This window comes from Lathyrus oleraceus, chromosome 1, assembly GCF_024323335.1.
Source record: "Lathyrus oleraceus cultivar Zhongwan6 chromosome 1, CAAS_Psat_ZW6_1.0, whole genome shotgun sequence".
Taxonomy (NCBI): Eukaryota; Viridiplantae; Streptophyta; class Magnoliopsida; order Fabales; family Fabaceae; genus Lathyrus; species Lathyrus oleraceus.
In genome coordinates this window covers 112,371,527-112,395,286 of record NC_066579.1, presented here as the reverse complement: position 1 = coordinate 112,395,286, position 23,760 = coordinate 112,371,527, and the positions used below count along the sequence as shown (strand labels likewise).

At 35.8% G+C, this 23,760-nt stretch overlaps 1 protein-coding gene, 1 long non-coding RNA gene and 1 pseudogene across 3 annotated transcripts; 1 reads left to right on the top strand and 2 right to left on the bottom strand.

The window, feature by feature from the left end:
• Nucleotides 1–2,898: 2,898 nt before the first annotated feature.
• LOC127094494 (serine/threonine-protein phosphatase 7 long form homolog) lies at nt 2,899–4,401 on the top strand. The gene is made up of 3 exons (XM_051033324.1): nt 2,899–3,190; nt 3,368–3,792; nt 4,374–4,401. The coding sequence occupies exons 1-3, from the start codon at nt 3,131–3,133 to the stop codon at nt 4,399–4,401; spliced, it is 513 nt and encodes a 170-aa protein (XP_050889281.1). The 5' UTR covers nt 2,899–3,130.
• A 2,968-nt stretch (nt 4,402–7,369) lies between these two features.
• LOC127120292 (uncharacterized) lies at nt 7,370–11,563 on the bottom strand. 2 transcript variants are annotated; one of them, XR_007803174.1, is made up of 12 exons: nt 11,237–11,563; nt 10,875–11,050; nt 10,613–10,770; nt 10,323–10,538; nt 10,097–10,220; nt 9,664–9,875; nt 9,192–9,285; nt 9,016–9,073; nt 8,536–8,926; nt 8,367–8,430; nt 8,038–8,212; nt 7,370–7,899 (listed from the first exon to the last, which is right to left on the bottom strand). It is a non-coding gene; the product is annotated as an uncharacterized LOC127120292 (long non-coding RNA). The 2 variants fall into 2 exon arrangements; XR_007803172.1 differs by having other exon boundaries at nt 10,912–11,050; nt 11,237–11,561.
• An 11,771-nt stretch (nt 11,564–23,334) lies between these two features.
• LOC127116234 (uncharacterized) lies at nt 23,335–23,434 on the bottom strand (annotated as a pseudogene).
• Nucleotides 23,435–23,760: the final 326 nt, after the last annotated feature.

The following is a 23,760-nucleotide window of genomic DNA, read 5'->3' as shown; positions in this document are numbered from 1 at the left end:
TTATTACGATTGTGACCTGGTTGACGGCATGAACTACATAGTCTAACCATTTTGTTCGCCGTATCCATTTCGGTTCGAATTCGGGTGCTGTTAGGGCGACCCTTTTTCTTCCTTCGCATAACTTCGTTGTGCCAGATGATGTCCCCTTGATATTCTGACCAATAATCCTCTTTTGCCACTACTGAAAAACTAATTTTATAAACATTTGAAAGGCTGGCGACTTTGTAAACTTCAGATAGCAAGTAGGATGGATCTCTTCGAACCTTTGAGCACGCCGCTATGACATGGGAGCAGGGGGTACGGAAGGCTTGGAACCTTCCGCAGTCGCACCAACCTCTATCTAATTCAACTCTGTACTGTCCCATTGGCATGCCCTCATTGTGATCCATGGACTCGGCAACACTAAACCAACCTTTTGTTCGGTCAAATACCGTAACCACGTGTGTGTTTGCTTTGGCAGCTTCATGTTTGATGAATTTCATTGAAGCATCACTAAACAACTGTTCAGATTGCAACACGGAACTCCATTTTGAGCGTCTGGTTTCAAACAACGCTGCAAGCCTGAAATATGTAGCTTGGACCAAAGCGGTTATTGGTAGGTTACGAATTCCTTTGAAGACAGAGTTCATTGATTCCACAAGATTTGTTGTCATGTGGCCCCAACGTTGTCCTCCGTCGTATGCCCTAGTCCACTTCTCCAACGGAATACTATCAATCCACCGAACCGCATCTTCGTTCGACAATCTTATTTCGTCGCGGTAGTGTTTGAAAGAAGGTTCCGTCAATGCGTAACCTGCATTGACAACCTTCTTACGCAACGTCTTATCTTTGATTTCTCGCATGAAATTCTGAGCAATATGTCTAATACAAAACACATGCGTCGAAAGAGGATTTTGCCAGCCATTGTCAATGTTATTATATGCACTAATGATTGAGGGGTGTCTATCAGAGATCAAACACAAGTTAGGTTGAGGTGCTACGTGCAATCGGAGATTTCTTAGGAAAAAACTCCATCCCTCAGCTGTCTCCCCTTCAACTAAGGCAAAGGCGATCGGAAAAATATTGATGTTCCCATCTTGTGTCACTGCCATCAATAACGTTCCTTTGTATTTTCCATACAACCATGTACCATCAATTTGTATAATTGGTTTACAGAAAGAAAAACCTGTGATACACGGTTGATACGCCCAAAATAGACGGTGAAATATTCTATTTCCAACAGCACATGTACCATTTGGTGTATATGCGGGCAATGTTTCCATCTTGAAAATTATACCGGGAGCATAGTGTTTTAGAGCGAACATGTATTTTGGAAGTTGTTTGTAAGATTCCTCCCAATTGCCAAACACTTTTTCAACAGCTTTTGTTCTAGCTATCCATGCCTTCCTATATGATGGTGTGTAGTTGTACTCTGCCCTAATATGCGAGATTATTGTACTCACCTTTAAAGACGGATTATCGGCAATGACAGATAATATTTCATCGCATATTAGTTGGGAGCTTAATTTACGATGATCCTGCATTGTATTGGTCAGGATGCATGTGTGATCTGGACCCATTGATCCAATCTCCCAAGACTCTTTCCTCTTCCTATACGAAGCTGACAACTTAAAAAGACAGTGCTCATTCGGACAATAAATTTTATACCTCAATGCGTCAGTTCTGTCAACTCTGAAATCTGCTGATAGTTCCATGTGGAATTTTTTTATGGCTTTTACACATTCCTCTTTTGTGCGAAATGTGTCTCCTTGTTTCAGAGATCCTTGCATTTGCACGTAAGGATTGTACCATACATCTCCCGAAGGTTCATCCGAACCCAAATTTAACCTTGTCATGTGTTGGGGTGGGCAATATACATGACCTACTGGTATTGCCTCCTCTTCCTCTTCAGCGTTCACCATCGAATCAACGATGATCTCAGGTTCCTCTTCTTCATCGTCTGGAACATTCACCTCAACTTGTTCGTCATCAGTCTCACAAAACACTTGTGACTGATTAATGTACTGGGACTCCTGTTGTTGATGTGGTAATATATACAACTCTATATCGTTATAACCGGATTGTTCGTGACTGCCAAACATATGTTGAACATCATCATCATCTCGAATCTTCCTCTGATAGAATTTTACCTGGTTATCTGCAAAACAAACTGGATTTTTATAGATGATCTGACCGACATTATTGGACTGCAACTTCTTTTCTATTCTTTGTTTTAGGTGTGAAAAATTTGATCGTCGATTTATTGTAAAACGAGTCACCTGTGTGTCTCGAAAACAAAAACCGAACAACTGATGATCAAATATTTCACCGTCAACATGTGCACTGATCATATATTGTTGTGTGGAAGACATTGTGTTGAATGGAATTGAAGTAAATGATTTGTAAATCTTGTTCAACCGCACAACATAAATACTTGGCCAATGCATTAATAAATTCATAATAGTCTGTACAGACTTGACTATACTTGCACGCAAAGGAAAGACTGAAAACAGACTTGACTGTACTTCCACGCAGAGGGAAGGGTGAAAAGATTGCAGAGGGAAGAGTGAAAAGAATACTCAATACAGAGAGAATCAAGAATCTCTGTGCCCTAATTTATTCTGTGACCTAACACTGAACATAGGCGCCCATTCCCTTGGCAAAAACATAGGCGCCAAAGGTTTGGGCGCCTCTTCCTTAAATAATGCATAGGCGCCATTAGGAAGGGCGCCTCTTCCTAAGCCTTACACTAAGGCGCCTAGAGGAAGGGCGCCCCTTCCTTGCATGTGAAAAATCACATGTAGGCGCCATTAGGAAGGGCTCCTCCTCCTATTGCATGTGATTTCTTCACATGCGCCTACTAGATTCCCTTATGCTACTTTTGTCATGCGTGATTCCCTTCCATGCTATGCCATTTTAGTCATTCACTTTGTGTCATTCATTTGTCTTTTGTGTTTTGTCATTCACTAGGTTTTTAACCTCATATGCCTTTGCATGCAACCAATCATAATTCATTATAGTTTCTAAACATACTCATTTATTCATCTATAAATACCCTCTCATATCAACATTATCAAACCATCTTCATCACACTCTTTCCTTCTACCACATTTCTTTCATCTAACAAACTTAAGCTTTGCAAAATCGAATCATGTCTTTGTTAACTATGGGCGATGAACACAGAGGCACAATCGAGAATATCTCGACATTTGTATGTTATCTCTCTCTTTTAGTTACTATTTATGGATTACTTGTAATATCTCTGTGTTATTTGTGTTATACCTTTCAAATCTCTTTCTTTTTAGTTTCTATTTATGGATTACATCTTGTACATATTTCTTTAGAATGTATTTCTTCTACTAATTGTATTTTTGTTTTTTGTTATTAGGATCCGAAGCGGTTTAGATGTCGTGTACATGAATATGTACCCCACGATCCTTTAATAGAACCATATATTAGAGGATGTGGATTTGGAAATCTCCTAAACATTGTTTCGTACTCGGTGGACTACAAGTTCATCCTAGCTTTGTTGGAGAGGTGGAGACCCGAGACCCACACATTTCACCTTCCGATTGGTGAGTGTACCGTCACACTTGAGGACGTGTACATGTTGTTGGGTCTTCGTATAGATGGAAAGGCAGTCAATGGGAAAGTTAACCATGTCAACGACATATGCAATGAATTACTGGGTGCCCCTTTGTTAGACGACGAACCTGAGGGAGACACATCCAGTCAAGCAAGGGGGCAAGGTATAAATTTAAAATACCTTAGACAATATTATAACAGTATAGTACTGTCTGAAGATTCAACCGAGTATGAGAAGATAATAAAAGCTCGGTGTTATATTATGATTTTATTTGGTAACTTTTTGTTTCCAGAAAGTACAGGTAATTCTGTGAATATAATGTATTTACCTTTATTACGCAACATCAATAAGGTAAACACTTATAGTTGGGGTTCAGCTGTGTTGGCCCATCTATATAGTGCATTGTGTAAAAATGCAAAAAAGAATACCTGTACTTTTTTTTCATGTGCTTATTTGCTTCAAGCTTGGGGGTGGTCTAGGATGCCGTCGCTCGCCCCAGAAAATGAGCGTCCATTCGCGTTCCCCTTTGCAACCAAGTAAGTCTACCACTTTACTATTTACCATTTTGTTAATTATATCTATTATTTAAATTAACAGTAAATAATATTTTTCACTCCTTTTTTTTTTATCTTAGGTGGTCAGTAAGGGGAATGAACTACAATAGGTGTCCGAAACACGCTATTGTAGTCTATCGAAATCTATTGGATCACATTGGGCATGATGATGTAATACTCCTATCAAACTATAGTTAATCTTAAAATAGTTCTCAAATTATTTCTCATCTAACGATTTGTTATTTTTTTTCTAGTTTGTATGGAGGCCATATCTGGGTCTAGATCATGATGTGAACCATGACGATGCTGCAGTTTGGACAGCGAAGACACCAATTATCCGATTCACTACAGTTGAAATGCACCAAAGTGACAGGGTCAAACTGCAGTTCGGAATGGTACAACATATCCCAGAGTCTCCCACATGTTTGGGGAATTGGCATCAAAAAAGGGTCGATGCACAGTGGGATTTTTCAGACTGGAGAGACTTTGCAAAAGACATGTGTCGTCAATGGAGAAATCGACGACAACACATCCTCAACGAACCAGTCATCCAAGGTGTAAGACCGACTCAACAATATATGGCATGGTTTAGGTCTGTAACAACTCAGCAATTCGTATCTGAGCCGCGGTATTTGATAGATCCGCGCCAACTTGCTTCATCATCGTATGTCCCACATCAATTCACCACCCAACACCAATGTGAACCCATCCAAACCCAACAACCAACCACACAACATCAACCGACCACATACTCAAACCAACCAAACACCCAACATCGCAACCCGTTCATGCCAACCACCCAACAACGAACCATCCAACGTCGCAATCCCTTCATACCACCCACCCAAACACAAAACCAAGAACCAAACCCCACAACCGCAACCGTCTACTCCCCCGATGATTCATATGAGTCACGTCATCGTAGCCCCCCACCATTTAACACCCAACCACTGTTTAACTATAGTACGCCCCAAGAACCATTGCTTCGTTTTCAAAACGACTCAATGACCCAATTTGGGCAACTATACCGTCCCCAATTCACCCAATTCACCCAACCCCAACGCCCTAACTACGATGACATGGGCACCGAACTCCATTACGGAAGCGCCGTTGGCCACAGCCCCTCCGGGTATTGGGAGCAAATGATGACACATCTTTCGAATACCGCCGGAACCTCTGCCGGACCTTCCAACCAGCCATCGCTCGATCAGGTCAGCACCCAAAGACCACAAACACCTCAAGAAAATCGTGGGAGACCTCGAAGACAACCTAACGCACCGGGATGTGGAACCGGGGACGTTATAATCGGGCGGGTCATTAGGGTTTTGGTCATTCTAATGTAATCATTTATTTATTATATATTTAATGAAGTCATTTTATTTTTATTTTTATTTATTACGTATTAAATAATTAATATTAAATAATTAATATGGAATATTAAAAAAAAATATTATAAATAATTATAATTAAAAAAAAAAATTAGAAAAGTGGGAGGCTAAGGCGCCAACCCTAGGGGCGCCTCCCTTAGTGGGAGGCTAAGGCGCCAACCCTAGGGGCGCCTCCCTTAAGGGGCACACAAGGGCGCCAACCCTAGGGGCGCCTCCCTTAAGGGGCACACAAGGGCGCCAACCCTAGGGGCGTCTCCCTTATGGGGGCTTTAACTAGGGCGCCTACCCCTTTGGCGCCTCCCTTTAAGGCTCCAAAAATTTTTAAAGGATGCGCCAACTCCTCCGGCGCATCCCTTAAAAAACATGGTTATTTTGGGAAAGTTTTTGAAAAACCGGTTATTATCGTATTTTATTTCAAAAACATGGTTATTTTTAAAAAAAAATCACATATTACCACTAAAAGTACACATATCCTTCGGTATGACGTTAAAATTGTACCACATATTGAAATTTGATCACATTATCGTCATTATTATTATATATTATTTTGATTATAGTTGTATAAAATGAAATTTTAAGACATTGTAATATTATTATTTTTATTATATATATTTAATCTTTTACATTATCTCTTAAATTGTAATTAGTATTGAAATTTTGAAATATTGCCTAATTTTATCATATGTTTTTGTCATTAAAATATAAAATTCATATATAAAATAATTAATGTTTTTAATTAATTAATTTTATTTAACTTTTTTATGTTTTTTAAATTAAAATAATATATTATAAAGTGAACACTAAAATACATACATCTGAATTTGTATATTAATTTATTATATTTATTCAACTAAATATTACTATGTCATTTTTATATTTATTCAAACACGTAGTTGGTTGCAAATCAATTAATAATCTTTGATCAAAAATCAATTAATTTTTTTATATTTTTTAAATACAAATAAAATTAAATATAATAATAAGAATATTTTTCAGTATAAAGCATACTCGAAACAATTGTATGTTACTAAAAAATAACTAAAAACTCATGCTTTTTTAAAAATATTTTTGACATGAAATGAACAATTATAATATGTCAATTATAAATAAATTTATATTTCATTTTTTCCATTGTTTTTCTGAAAATTAGTTATTAAAAAATGAAGTGTGGCATACGATTCACACATGAAATTATCATTTATAACTAATGAATTAAATAATTAATTGAAGTTATTATAAAAATGATGTAAAAAAAGTTATTTAAAATTAATCTCTTTATATCATCAATTTTAAAAGGGGGGAAATTATAATATATCAAGTGAAATTTTATCATTCTATTTTGAAAATGAGTCATCCAACTTTTTTAATTTTTAATTAATGGAATCAATGATAGAATTTGAATTAATGAAATATGACATAATTAAATGGTAGACACAATATTTATACATAAGATAAATATTTATTTATTACTGATCAATTAATTAAATTTAGTATTTGTTTTATGTCTTTTAAACAAAATGATTATAATTTAATAATTTGAATTTATATAACAAATCTACATAAACAAAGGCTTTTGATAATTAATTAATTAAAATAATATATTTACAATATTCTCAAAATAAAAATATTAAAAACTATAATCTTTTAACTACAATTTTTTCACATCCACTTTATTCAAGTTATTTCTATAGAAACAATGTTTATCATTAATAATTTAACATAACTTATTTTATTATCTATTAAATAAAATGAAAATAATTATAATATATTAAATAATTTTATTATCAACTTAACAAAAATATATGCCACCAAGTTCACATATCATTTTTATATTATTTTAAATGTTATATTACAGTTTTGGCTTTCCTATTTTATCCGATAAAATTAATCAAACAGTTTTTATTGTACAAAAGTTTGTTTAAATTTCACAACGAATACAATAAAAAGAGTTTTTGTTTGACTTTCGTATCAATATATTACAATTGTTGATGATATCCCCTCCAGCACTAAGCATAATGATACCATCCTTGAGAATGGATTATTTGAAGATAGGAATATATTTTTGAGCTTCTGCCAAAAGTATCAGTTTCAGTTTGACACACTCCGACGTGCCAAGTATTCTTCAATGATGATCCTCTACCATCTAAGCAATCCTAGTGCTATGAATTTTGGAAAATGTTGTAGTATTTGTTGCGCACACAATGTATTCCAAAAGTGCTGGAAATGTGAGGTTTGTCCAGATTGTACAATTTGCTATGCATGCTATAACGATAGAGGTGCTGACTGCCACGAACACAAGTTGACTCAAAATGAACACAAATCAACTAAACACCAATATCAATGACTGTTTTGTCACTATCAACATCTGCTCCTCTCTTCTATATTCTAAAATCTGAACATAAATACAAACAGTATGCATAATTGAGTCAGAGTAAAATGTGTTAAAAGGAATGAGTGTATTTATGCATATTTTAGGCAGAGTAAAATGTCTAAATTATGTAGGTAGTGTAGAATTTTAATAGTAACACACCTGAAATGTGGTATTCTACATTCTGAGTCTTTGCAATCCATGAAGTGAGAAGTTAGTATAGTCCATATCTTTTTACAATACTTGCATCCCCATCAATATGAGTTTTATAACTTTGGCATGATTGAACAACTTCTTGAATTGACAAGATGATGTATTAGACCTGGATGTATTAGACCTGGATAGAGCAGGATTTAGCACTAGTTGCCGAACAATTAAATGTATTCTTCGGTCTCTATTTTCAACATTTGTGTATAACTCGAAAAGTATAATCACCAATCCAGAACAAACAAATAATGAAAAAAGATCAATTTTGAGAATAAATTCCATACCTTTTCCCATGTAACTCATGATTCCGTAGTTAAGATATATCAAAAACTTCTTCTGTTTCAGCATCTGTGTGTAAATTGGAAAGGGTGATCAACAATTTATACCAAACAAGTAATAAAAACAATAAATCCAAAGAATTAAGTTCATATCATTTTCCAATTAAACTCTTACATAGATTGTGGTGTTGAATTATTTTCAGCCAAAATGAGTTCTTTTGAATTGACTTGTCTTCATTTAGAGTCAACTTGTGTTCATGGCAAACACCTCTATCCTTATAACATAGAGAGAAAATGGTTCAATCTGGACAAACCTCACATTTCCACCACTTTTAGAACACATTGTGTGCGCAACAAATAATACAACATTTTCCAAAATTCATAGGACTAGGATTGCTTAGATGGTAGAGAATCATCATTGAGGAATACTTGGCACGTCGGAGTGTGTCAAACTGAAACTGATACTTCTGGCAGAAGCTCAAAAAGTTGTTCCTATCTTCAAATAATCCATTCTCAAGGATGTAATCATTATGCGTAGTGTTGGAGGGGATATCATCAACAACGGCCTAAAAACAACAAATAAATCAAAATTTTGCCTGAATTTACTAATGATGATAAAATCATATTGAAGCTTTAGGTTTAGTTAGATTGTTACCTGACAAAGTGGATGCACTTCTCCGCTCTTTAAGGTGTGTTCATTTGAAGTGTGGCATCTGCAATATATTGATATGAAAGTCAAAAACAACCCTTTTTATTGTATTCAATGCAAAACCAATGCATTCATTTTAAGAGAAGGGGAAACAATTGAACTATGTATTTAAGCTATCATACCTTTCACAAATTTTTTGCATTCAGTGCAAAACCACCGCGTCCCAGACATTATCACTTCACAGCAATGCATGCATGAATATTGTAAGTGAGCTACCTAATGGAAATTGGGTGGAAAAAAGGAAAAAAGATTAGATAAAATTACACATATTATATAAATAACTTAAACTGGTATATATAATACAAATATTGCAACTTTTCATTCAATCTAATATAAAAGGATATGAGATTAATTTTGATGTAATGTTAGTGTAAAAGATTTTAGACTATTAACCAATCAAAATCCATCATTTATATGACTTTTAAGCTAGATATAATCAAAATCAAATATCTTTAGTAATTCAACAAATTTGATTGATTAATAGAGTAAGAAATCTAAACATTCTCCCACATAATGACATTGTATAATTTATATAAATGTAGAACACCAAAAAATAAAATCAAAGGATGAAATTAAAAGAGATAAGAGACATACTTTTGAATCACCAGAATGTCTTTAGCAGTGTCGTCTTTCGAAGGATTGACATGTCCCATGGTCTTCAAAGCTCTAATTGACACTTGTTTCTTCAACATATTTTCATAGTCTCCTCCACACTCTGTTTTAATGGACCTTGCTTTTTCCATAGTTGAACCACACCAAAGTCTCCGTCAAAGTATTGCAAATGAGAAATTGTCACTTTGGAACCCCTATTTTAGTAGGAACAAAGAAATGATAATATATGTTAGTTAAACCAACAACAATTTTTTTCTTTCGTAGCCTTTTTTAGCATTGAAAGATACTTGCATAAACAAACAATATAAATATTCTATAGTAACATTCAAAAACAAAGATGATAAAAAAGGAAAATAGTATTCTCAATTTCTCATAAAAACTCAACATATACTTATAAGACGAAAGAAAGACTGACCAAGAGGGTAGCTTATCATTGTTTGGAATCTTTTGCTCTTTGGGATGACAATATAGTATATAAGGACATGCCCATACATAGCAAGTTGAGAAACCCCTTTTCTTAAAACAATTAGGTATCCAATCTGATGATAGAGAAATAAAACACAAATAGTAAAAATGGAAGGATTTAGGATTCAACTTTAAAAGTTTTATTGGCCTATAAGTAAAGTTTAAAAGAAAAATACCAATATCTCATGGGGAAATGAAGGTACAATGTGCTCCTCCTATTTCCACAATCACTTTTTCATCACTCTTTCAGACCTAAAATATTTTACAAAATCAAGATATGAAATGTACACACAACACTAGTCCGGATTGCCGCATTCAGAGCCAAACTCCTAGGCATAAAGTCCAAAAATGCATATATATGCTCTCTCAATCTTTTGAAACAGAAGTATAACCTGAAACCAATGGAACTTTTATTAGATCTTTTGGACGAATATTTATTTCTTCATTGATAAGTTACTGAACTTACTCTTGATCTATAAGAGACTTTAGCCAGGTAACTCTTTGCTCGGATGATGTCAAGAAGCTGCTTCTGCACTTTCAATTGTTTGTGGTTGACATTTACATGTATCTTGTGATTCTAAAGATAAATAATTTTTTTGGTAGGTTGTAGTAAGTCGGTATCACCTAATCAAGGAAACACAGTGTCAACAATATAGTTGCAGGACAAAATCAATATAGAACAAAAAAGATTGAAACTTGGAAAAAATCGCAATCTAATATAAACATACAATTAAATGTATGTTGATGAGGAAAATAGTTGCTAACCTATTTGGTGTTAGCATCCAGATAGCTTCCACCACCATAAATAAATAAGTCTGGGGGAGAAGGGCTAGATTGTCCCATATCAGGATGAGCACACCAGTCTGTGTAGAATCCAACTGTTGTATTCCATTTTTTCGCTAAGCTACAAGAAATTAATTTTTAAAAAAAGTTAATTATCCCTATAATCAAAAGATAGAACAGAGTGCACAGTAAATCTGCATATTTGACATGAATCATTATCAGTATAATCAAAAGACAGTGAAAAAAGATAGAACAGAGTATATTTGATCTGAATCATTATCACTATAATCTAAAAGTAAAATCTCACCATAAAATTGGTAAATCACTTTTGACATGTATTAGAACCAGAATCAGTTTTCCAACCAAAACCCTAATAGCCACTGAAATCGATGAAAAAAAGGAATCGCGCGTTTGAAAATTCAAGGCTGAACCAAACAAACAAATGCGTTTGAAAATTCACGGCTGAACCAAACAAATGCAGTTATAATTATACGATTAATTCTTGACTGCAATGGAAGAAAATAGGGTTAGGGTTTTGAATTTGGGAATAAATAAGGACAAAATAGAGTAAATAGGGTTTTCGTTTCTGATTTGGTGTGTTAAACTACACTCCTGAAAATGGGCTATATCATGTGGCCGGTTCGCCAGATCACAAAATTTTATCTTTATTCTATTTAAGTTTTTTTTTAATCAACATTTTTTTTAACATTTTATCTTTATCTCACATTATTATAATTAACATTTTTTTTAATATTCTATTTGTTTTTCTTATGTTAAATATTCATGTTAAATATTCAAGTATTATTTTATACAATTTAAAAATATATTATATTTAAAAACACAGTTTACTATTTTATAAAAGATAACATATTATTTAAAAATCTATTATGTTAAAAATAATAGAATTTTAATTTCATTTATATAAATATTATGGATTTTAATTTTAATTTTTTATTTAAAATAAGAATATTTAGGATTGGATAGTCTGAAGCCCCTTTAAAACCGGATCCGGATAGTAATTTTTGAGCATATATTACCAAAAAAAAATTCTAACCCGTCTTAAAAAATTTGAGGCCGTCATAATAGTCCATTTTAACAGCTCTAGTGTAAACCTTGTGAATAACTATGGAAAACAAAAAAATAAATAATTAATTTTTCTTAAATACCTTTTTTTTTTATCAAATAGGTCTATTTAAATAAATATCAATAATATATATATTAAATTATATTTCGTATTTAGAATAAAAATATTAAAATATAGATTTTTTCACTAGTTTAAGTTTATTAACCTACTTTTTGCAAATTTATATGTATTATTATAAAATAAATTATTTTATACAACCAATTCAATAAAATGTTAAATTAAATATTAAAATAAAATTTAACTATCTCAAAAAATTTATTGAAAAAAAACGTATGACATATATTCTTTATATGTTTTTCAAATATATAGTATACATGATTTATATCTTTGGTAAGTAGATTAATAGATCTTCTATCTTGAAAATATTAGGTTCAGATTTAAAAATGAAATTATAATTGATTATAGATCAAATCTAAACTTTAGCAACTCAAATTCAATTCTCAAACTTTTTAAAAATAAAGGTGTAAGGAGCAGCACCTATAAAATGTATAAAAAAACAAAGGAATTAAAAAAGAGGGGGACAAAGAACCAAAATTCTCATACATTAACAAAAATGATAGTAAGAAAAATCTAAATGATTACGAGCAAAATCTGGCTTGACAAAGTCTGGGATAAAGTTCCATCATTGATCGCTTTGAATAGAGAGACCTAAGTTGCCCTTCTTATTCGCATAATGGTTGCCCTTTCTGAATATATGGAAAACTATGAAGGTTATGTTGGAAACAATCTGAATACAAATCAACCACTACTTTTTAGGTTCCAAGGGACAATTAAAGGGATTCAAAAAATCTTGACAAACAAATTTGGAATTTGTTTCCAACCAGAGGTTGTAAGGGCAAATTGTCATACAACATACGATCATAGATTTCGATGATGACAAATTACCATCATGGATGAATCGGCATTGTCGATTCCACCTCTACAAAACAAATGCAACATATCACATATCATATCCTTTTCTATGCTCATCTAAACTGTTATATTTCATACAACATATGTGGATAAAATGTGGTCATGACAAAATGCATGAAAACCACAAAAATCTGAATTTTTGCAGATTTGCAGGGTTTGAGTCGACCGTAGGGTCGGCGCATAACATAGTGCATTTTCTCACGGGTCAGCGCACAAAGGCTTGAGTCGACCGCAGGGTCGGCGCATGAACCACGGGTCAGCGCACGCCGACCTATGGTCGACGCATACTGATGTGTTTTTTTAGACTGTCCAAAACTACAGGCTATGCGTCGACGCATAGACCTGCTATGGTCGACCGTTCGTGCGCAAACACAGTTTTTAAGTAATTCCCACTTTGTTTGAAAAGTTGTTAAGTGGGTTGGTTGGTTTGTCACTATAAATAGAAGTTCAGTTACTTGATCGACTAACTTTTGACAAATTGTTTCAAGTGTACAAAGAACAAGAAAAAGTGAAATAGGTGTCCAAGATTCTTCATCTTCATCTTCAACATCTCACAACACATCAATTACACACAACTATTTTTGAAGTGCTTTGTGATTGGTTAAAGATGATAACGTTCGAAGCCGAGATTGGGGAATACGGTTCGGGTTGAAGCTTGTGCCAGGTTTTTTCTTGAATAAAACCTTTAGGATTTTGTCCTCCAAGATTGGTTTGATTTTGGGGGGTTTTGGACGATTTCTTCATCAATTTTCAGTTGAGCAAAGGTGATTGAGAAAAGGAAGTCTTCATCAATCTAGTAGCGGATTCAGTGATATTAAAGGGAAGATTTCGGGTTCGATTTGTTGTAGTTGAGATCAGTCGGGCCGAGGGCTTGAAGAACTGAGAGTTATTCAACAAAGGGGCTGGAATTAGAGGTCTATCAACAACAATCGAAGGACTTGATTCACCTTGAATCAAGGAACAAGGAGTGGAAGCAACATTCAATGTCTTGAGAATTCTGTTGTATATTTGCTCTTCAATCCTTGTATAAACTGTTATACTCAACAGGTGATATCTATTAAAGCTATCTCAATTCTAGTTTTAGAATTGAGGGCAGACGTACCCCGAAGCGAGGACGACGGGGGAACTGCCTCATCAAATCTTTGTCTTCTCTATTTTTCAGCATATTTGTTTTTTAGCTTAAAAATAAGTGATTTTTGTATAAGCACTTTTATCAAACCTTGATATTAATTGAGTAAGAAGTTAAAACTCTGTTTTTGAATCCAAAGTACAATAAGATATTGTACTAGACTAATTGGAATCACTTACTCAACATAAATATCACTTGGAGTGTTTTTGCACACCAAGTGTTTGATAATTTGCCTAAACCAAAATTATCTTAGTTGTGTATCTAGTTTGGTTTGCTCTTTGAATCATTGGAACTAGGAATCCTAGCAAGTGAAATAAATCATTGATAGTGTGACTAGTGTAGTGATTCTTATTCTACATTATCACTAATCCATAGGCTAGACGCATATCCGGTTTTCCAATAACCGTTCGTTTTAGACTATATTTTCCTCGGCCGCTTCCGCACTTAAAACAAATTTTCAAAACCAATTTTTGATTGGTAGCGTCGATTCAATTTTTAATTGGGATCTATTCAACCCCCCTTCTAGATCCGTGCCATAGCCTAACAAGTGGTATCAGGAGCACCGGTTCACTCCGTGCTTCAAAATATAACTTTGATAGAAAATGGCTAACGAACCTAAAGGGGCTTATAATAGAGCTCCCGTTTTCAATGGTGAAAATTATAGTTATTGGAAAGACTGTATGCGGGTGCACATAAATTCCATAGATAGAAAAATATGGAACGTTATTCTCAATGGTCCAATTGAAATAACCATGACCAATGAGAATAATGAATTAGTGCCAAAGCCCGAAGCACAATGGACCGATGATGATGAAAGAAAATACAATTATGATTGGAAAGCCAAAAATATCCTAATCTCCTCATTAGGTGTAGATGAATACTATCGTGTATCCCATTGTCCTACTGCTAAGGCCATGTGGGATTCACTACAAATCGCCCATGAGGGGACGAACGATGTTAAGTTGGCAAGAATCAACACACTAACACAAGAGTTTGATCTCTTTTTCATGGAGTAAGGGGAAACCATTACTGACATGCAAAAGAGATTTACTCATCTCATCAATCGATTACATTTATTAGGTAGGCCGGTTTCCAATGATGTTGCTACTAATAAGATCTTGAGATGTCTTAACAGGGAATGGCAGCCGAAAGTGACCGCCATCAAAGAAGCAAATGATCTTACCATATTAGACTTGACAACATTATTTGGCAAACTACAAGAGCACGAACAAGTACTCTTAAGCCTAGAACAACACGAAAAGAAAGAAAAGAAGGACAAAACAAAGGTGAGTGAAAAGAAATCTATAGCTCTTAAGACTTCCTCCTCGAAGTCTCAAGCAAAAGAGCAAAGTGATTATTCCTCGAGCGACGAAGAAGAAGAGGACAAGAGCGAAGATATGGGGTTGTTCGTTAAACGTTACAATTGTTACGTGAGAAAGAACGACATCCAACATTCCGAGAAGAACTTGGTAAACTTCTGGAAACAATCGAGGTACTCTAAAAATGATGACTCAAAAGGTAAAAAGACTAGAGGGCCGTGCTACACTTGTGGGAAGCCCGGTCATTACAAACCGGACTGTCCGATGAACAAGAAGACAAAGGAAAAGGAATCATCCAAATCACACAAGAAATCATCAAAGCCAAGGAGAGCATACATAGCTTGGGAAAGCGATAACGACTCCTCTGATGATGAAAGTTCTAGTGATGAAGATGAAGCTGTAAACCTATGCCTCTCTGCTCATCAAAAGAACAAAAAGAAACAGGTACGACATGCTAAATATGAAAAATCCTCTAGTATGTCTCATCATGAATTACAAGCTGCATTTGATACTTTACACTGTGAAGCTAAAGAGGCCTTTAAAAGGCTTACCTCAAATAACCAAATTTTTATCCATTTGGAACAAAAAATTCGAGAATCCGAAAGGAAACTTGAGGCACTTAAAGCTTCTATAGTAGAAAGCACAAAAGCAGGTTGTGAGGACCTTAGAAATACGATAATCAACTATGGGTGTGATACTTGTTATATTTGGCAAGGTGAAGTAAGAAACCTAAAGACCAAACTTAACAAGGCTCTTGAGCCCAAGATTACCTTTGCAATCGATAAATCAAACTTTCAAAAAAGTATGGTTAATCCATATCAAAAATATAAATATGTTATAAAGGATGAAGATAGCAAAGTCAATCAAAATGTTAATTTCTCTTGTCTTTATTGTTGCAAGAAAGGCCACTCCATTGCTAAATGCAGGTTTAGGAGATTCTTAGTTCCTAAAGGCATTTATCAATGGCTGCCCAAATGCAACCATTTCGTTACTCACCATTCAGGACCCAATAAGCCATTGGGTACCTTCTCATGTTAATTGCATTCCATATGTACAATGCCTCGAGACCACCGAGAGAAGATGGGTTCTCGACAGTGGATGCTCAAGGCACATGTCAGGAGACATATCACTCTTCATTGAATTCGTGGCTAAGAAGAAAGGATATGTAACCTATGGTGACAACAACCGTGGAGCAATACTAGGTAAAGGTAGTGTAGGTAACCCTTCTTCCACTACTATTTCTGATGTATTGCTTGTCGAAGGTCTTAAACACAATCTACTTAGCATCAGTCAATTATGTGACAAAGGATACAATGTATCTTTTTCAAAAGATTGTTGCAAAATTGTACATAATGATGATAAGAAGAGTATGTTTAATGGCCTGCGAGTGAATAATGTCTATATGTTAGACTTGAACGAAGTATCGTTAACAAGTGACAAATGCCTTGTAACAATGAGTGAAGATTCATGGTTATGACATAGGCGTTTAGCACATGTTAACTTTAACTTACTAAATAAAGTAGTCTCAAAAGATCTAGTCTTAGGTCTCCCCAAAATAAAGTTCACCAAGGATCACCTTTGTGATGCTTGTCAAAAAGGGAAGCAAACGAGGATCTCATTTAAATCCAAAAATATCGTTTCAACAACAAGACCTCTCGAACTTCTTCATATGGACTTATTTGGGCCGTCTAGGATTAAAAGTCTAGGAGGAAATTATTACGGTTTCGTAATAGTGGACGATTTTTCTAGATTTTGTTGGACTATCTTTTTAGTAAGCAAGAGCGATACGTTCGCTGCCTTTGAAAGATTTGCTAAGCTTTCCCAAAATAAATTAAATACAAACATTGTTTCAATTAGAAGCGACCATGGGGGTGAGTTCGAAAACCATGTATTTGAAGAATATTGCGATAACCATGGTATCGATCATAACTTCTCCGCTCCACGTACTCCTCAACAAAATGGGGTTATGGAGCGTAAAAATCGAATTTTGGAAGAATTGGGAAGAACAATGATTAACGAAAGTGGTTTACCGAAATATTTTTGGACCGACGCCATTAGTACGGCGTGCTATGTCTTGAATAGGGTGCTCATTCGCCCCATTCTAAATAAAACACCGTATGAGCTTTTAAAAGGCCGAAAGCCAAATGTTTCTCACTTACATGTTTTCGGTTGCAAATGTTTTGTATTAAATAATGGAAAGGAAAACTTGGGCAAATTCGATTCCAAGGCCGACGAAGGTATCTTCCTCGGATACTCTCAATCGAGTAAAGCATATAGAATATATAATAAATGATTACTTGCTGTGGAAGAGTCTGTACATGTCACTTTTGATGAATCCTATCCGAGAAACGTCGGAAAGGGTAGTGTTGTTCATGGTGCAGGTACATCTACGGAAGACATAGTCAAGGGTGGCGAGTCGGGGATTGATCAACCCGACAAAGTCAAAGTTGAAGAGGATAAAGATGTACACCATGAGGAAACCGAGGTAGCTCATCCGCCTTCAAACGATGATCTCCCTCAAGCTTGGAAGTCTCCCAAAGACCATCCAATTGACAACATTCTCGGAGATATCTCAAAGGGTGTTACAACTCGATCGAAGCTAAGTAATTTCTGTTATCACTTCGCTTTCGTTTCACAAATGTAACCTAAAAACCCTAAAGAAGCCCTACTCGATGAACATTGGTTTTTGTCAATGCAGGAGGAACTAAATCAGTTCACTAGAAATGAGGTTTTGGACTTTGTCTCTCCTCCGCGAGGTCATCGAGTAATCGGCACCCGATGAGTGTTTAGGAACAAGTTGGACGAAAATGGGGTAATAACCCGTAACAAGGCGCGCTTAGTCGCGCAAGGGTATAACCAAGAGGAAGGCATCGACTATGAGGAAACTTATGCGCCGGTTGCCCGACTTGAGGCTATACGCCTTCTCCTTGCCTTCGCTTGTGCGAAAGACTTTAAACTATTCCAAATGGATGTTAAGAGTGTGTTCCTTAACGGTTACATAAATGAAGAGGTCTACGTCGCACAACCTCCAGGTTTTGAATCTCATGAGTATCCCGATCATGTTTGCAAACTAAAAAGGGCTTTATACGGTCTCAAACAAGCTCCTAGAGCTTGGTATGAGCGACTAAGTAAATTTTTACTTGATCAAGGTTACTCAAGAGGAAAGGTTGATACAACTCTCTTTATTAAACGTCAAGGAAAGCACTTGATATTAGTACAAATTTATGTTGACGATATTATGTTTGGGTCTACTAACATGAATCTCGTGAGAGAGTTTTCGGATCTTATGCAGGGTGAATTCGAGATGAGTATGATGGGGGACCTCACATACTTTCTCGGTTTGCAAATTAAACAACTCAAAGAAGGAACATTCGTGAGTCAAACAAAGTATTGTTTGGACCTTATCAAGAGATTTGACATGGCAAAAGCCAAGGCCATTGACACCCTCATGCCAACATGTACAAACTTGAATAAAGATGAAAACGGTAAGGACATAGAGGTAAAAAGGTATAGAGGTATGATTGGATCACTTCTCTATCTTACTGTTTCTCATCCCGACATTATATTTAGCGTGCGTATGTGCGTAAGATACCAATCATGTCCTAAGGAATCCCATCTAAAAGCTGTCAAACGAATACTTCGATACCTATCCGGTACTCCGAAGTATGGACTATGGTATTCCAAAGGTAATGATTGCTCATTGGTAGGTTTCTCCGATTCCGATTTTGCCGGTTACAAATCGGATAGGAAAAGCACTAGTGGTACTTGTCACTTATTTTCAAATTCCTTGGTCAGTTGGCATAGCAAGAAACAAGTTTCAGTTGCTTTGTCAACCGCCGAAGCGGAATACGTTGTCGCCGGTAGTTGTTGTGCTCAAATCCTATGGGTTAAGCAACAATTATTGGATTTTAATCTCAAACTCGAACGTATTCCCATTTTCTGTGACAATACAAGTGCCATTAATCTTACCAAAAATCCTGTGTTGCATTCTCGCACCAAACATATCGAAATTCGACACCATTTTCTTCGGGATCATGTAGAGAAAGATGATGTTGTATTTGAACATGTTAACATTAAAAATCAACTAGCGGACATTTTCACAAAGCCGCTAGCTACTGAGCTTTTCTTTCATATTTGCCGAGAACTTGGTATTCTCGACATTTCGGAACGGGCGTCATAAATTGTTTGCTTTATCTTATTTCATTTAAAAACTATAGTCTTGTACTTCTAACAAGTTAATGTTGTTGCAAGCACAAGTATATTGTTCATCAAGTTATTCCGGTATCGAGGTGATATTGTTCCTTTACCCTTCTCTCTCTCCCAACCTTCATGGCTAAATAGTTGTATTACATGATAATATTGTATATATATATGACTTGTTTCTTATACCATATCTGTTTGGATGTTTAATATTGTGTGGCATTCTATTTATGCATCAAACATGTGAGCATATGTGCATAACAGTGAAAATCTGCAAAAATTTCCTGTATGAGTCGACCATAACAGGGCAATGGTCGACGCACACCTTAAAAACTTTCTTTTTTTAAAAATTCAAACAGTATGCGTCGACGCATGCAGAGGCTATGGTCGACGCATCGTGCGAAAAATCAGTTTTTCTGCATAAAACTTTCAAACTTCCTATGCATTTGCATTTCAAATTCTCATTAAATGTGCATTTAACCCACTACATTGTGAGTTACACCTATCTAGTGCCTATTGTCTCTTGGCCTCTTCTCTTCCCAAAACCCTAAATCTCATTAAGTGTGCATTTAACCCACTACATTGTGAGTTGCACCTATCTAGTGCCTATTGTCTCTTGGCCTCTCCTCTTCCCAAAACCCTAAATCTTCATCTATAAAAAGGGCAAACCTCCTTATTGCAAATCACTCTCAAAATCTTACACCAAGCTTCACTCTCTACCTTTACAAAAAGCTTAAGAATCATTACTCATGACTTCCTCATCCCGCAAACCTACCGGTAAGAGATCAAGGGGATCATCCTCTGCCTCCTTACCCATTACCGTTGTCTCATTAACTCCACCGGCTCTTGTCGACACCTTCAATAAGGACATTGGTCAAAGAGGAGTTGTGAGGCAACATGCATTCTACAAACTCACAGCAGAACGCATGCATCTCGTAGACATCATGAATCTGCTACAGTATCACGGTATTGTTAAATTCCTGGAATGCAATGCCAAATATAGCGAAGACCTGGTCCGTGTGTTCTACACTTGCCTTCATGACAAATTTCGTGGTCAAAAGTTTCACTCCAGGATCGGCACAAGAAAGGTATCTTTTAAGTCTGATGTTTGGAATAAATTTTTTGATCTGACTTTGGCTGCTGATGAAAATCCTCCTCATGAGGTAACTGATTCTCACACAATAGAAGGATATGAGTTTAAGAGCGCTTTGAACGCTATGCTGAAACGACCTTACCCAGACCACATTGTGAACAGTGATGCGTTCCCACGAACTGTCACTGCTGATAACACGAAATTATATCATATTTTAGGACTTAATTCCATTAAATTCTATGACTATTTATTTCAGTTTACTGCATTTTATGAGATATTACGTGGTATTTTCTTCCTAATTGTCGCAGGTAGTCTATTTTGAAGAACAAGTGAAAATGGAAGAAAAGGAGGTGCAAAAAGGAGAGAAAAGGGACCAAATGCCAAAGCCCAGCCCAAAGCGCACAAGTCACCAACGCTGTGCCTGTGACGGACGTCACAGGGTGCGTGACGAGCGTCACGCAAAACAGCCTTGTGACGGACGTCACACATAGTGTGACGAGCGTCACACGGTTCCACTACCTTTTTGGCGCAAGTAACGCCCTCAGAAAGACTTGAAGAAGAACGTTGAGAAGTTGGTCTCCTATATCCACGCCGTGCATGTAGCCACGTTGAAGAATGGGAGAAACGGAAAGCAGTTACCAACACTATTATAAATAGCCATCTCAAAAACCTAAAAGCTCTCGGTTTTTCCACGCTCATATTGCCGAAGCTCTGCCAAATTTTCTTTTCAGGCTTTTGCTTATTTTTTTCCTTTCCAGCAACTTAACATTGTTTATTTTATTTATTTCTTTTGCAAGTTCTGCATTCTTTTTCCCTTGCAATTTATCTTTCCCTTTTTAGCATTTAGATATTTTTCGCATAATAGTTTCTACACCGGAAACTATTGTGCAACTTTTTATCGGATCTAACCTTACGTTAGATTCTAGTTCTATTTCCTTGGTTTAATTTATTATTTAATTGAAGAATCGAAGAACAAATCCTACCGGCTTGTGGTGGAGTGTTCAAGACTATTGTATTGCGCATTCAGGTTCTTTAATCATTATTTAATATTTTGTTTTATTATTTATCTATATTATCTGCCTGGAATGAGTCTGTTTATGCATGATATGTATCCTTGTTTATTTAGCATGTCTGGCTAATTCGCCTAGGTATCGGTATGTAAAGTAAGCAGGATAAGGGATCAAGACTAGTCGGTCTATCTAAACTTAAAATTAAAATCAATCTTTTTTACGGTCTCAACTTACAGGTTTAATAACAAGATTTTTTACAGAAGTAAAGGACATAAAGAAGTTAAAATCAATAGAGCGAGAGTTTGAGATTTTAACTGGACAGTGTAAGTTAGGCATTAATTCTAGATCAGGGCGAGAGCAAGTTTTAGAGTTAATTAAATTCTGACCTTTTCCAAAAAGTATTTTTAAAGATTGAATGTGAGGACGAGAGTTAAGCATTTGGATTTGATTATATAACCTAAGTCAACAGAGCGAGAGTTTGAGATAAGGGTGTTTAAAACGGTCAGTGTTTTCTTAAAAAGAGTTTCTGCAACTTTATTGTTTTCAAAATATGGTTTTTGACTTAATTATAAGTGACAGCTACATTAATATAAAATCATGGTTTATTCAACAGAGCGAGAGTTTGAGATAAAACCTTTAACCAATAAAGTTAACTGAAACGATTCATTTTAAAACCAAGAAACCGACAAAGACTTGATTCCCTAGTTTTGACGAACTACATACCGATATCCGTTTTATTAATATTTAATCTAGATCTTAGTTTAGCTCTTAGTTTTTCCCCAAACAATCAAACATTTTCACCTTAGATTTACGTAGTAACCTTAGATAACGGTATATCGATTCATAAGTCCCTGTGGGATCGATATCTTTTAAAACTACGCGATAGAACTGTGCACTTGCAGTTTGTATCCCATTCTCGACTATTAAAGTCGAGCGATCAAGTTTTTGGCGCCGTTGCCGGGGACTTCTATTTAATCGATATCGTAACTCTTCCGTTACGCTGTAGAGACTAAGGTTTCTTTTTCTTCTATTCTTTCTTTCGTTGATTTGTATGCCACGCACTCGCTCTCAAGGCGAACCGCTCTATTTACGAATCAACGATATCGAACTATATCTCCGAGTCTTACGACGAATTCGGGAATATCGTGCTGAAAACAATCTCCCTCCTATAGACCTTCCTGATTTCAAAAACATTTTTCCTTCGATACCCGAGATGGCAGAACCAGCTCGTGCTCTTAGAGATTACGCCGCGCCATCGCAAGATGAACCGCATTCAAGTATTGCTCCGCCCGCAATCGAAGCAAACAACTTCGAACTTAAACCTTCGCTGTTGCAAGCTGTGCAACAGAACCAATTCTCTGGAAATCTTACCGAAGATCCAAACCTTCATTTATCCGTATTTGTCCAATACGCTGATACTGTTAAAGCTAATGGTGTCACTTCAGAGGCAATTCGACTTCGTCTTTTTCCTTTCTCATTAAGAGATAGCGCTAGAAGATGGCTTCAATCACTTCCTTCCAACTCAGTCACCACATGGAACGAGTTGAAGAAAGTTTTTCTTGCCCGATATTTTCCGCCAAGCAAAACAGCTATGTTAAGAGCCCAGATAAACGGATTTAAACAGAAAGACAACGAATCTCTTTTCGAAGCATGGGAAAGATACAAAGACATGATGAGACTTTGCCCACACCATGGTTTGGAAGACTGGTTAGTAATTCACACATTTTATAATGGTCTCTTATACAATACAAGGTTAACAATAGACGCCGCTGCAGGTGGTGCACTAATGAACAAACCTTATGCTGATGCTTACCAGCTTATCGAGAGCATGGCCCAAAATCACTATCAGTGGGGAACCGAACGAACAACGGTGGAAAAACCTCAACCGAAAACTGGCATGTACGAGATAAGTAACCTTGATCACGTTAATGCAAAAGTGGATGCTTTGGTCCAGAAAATTGAAAGTTTAAACGTATCACCTCCAGCCGCCGTGGTTGCTATAACTCCGAATTGCGAGGTCTGTG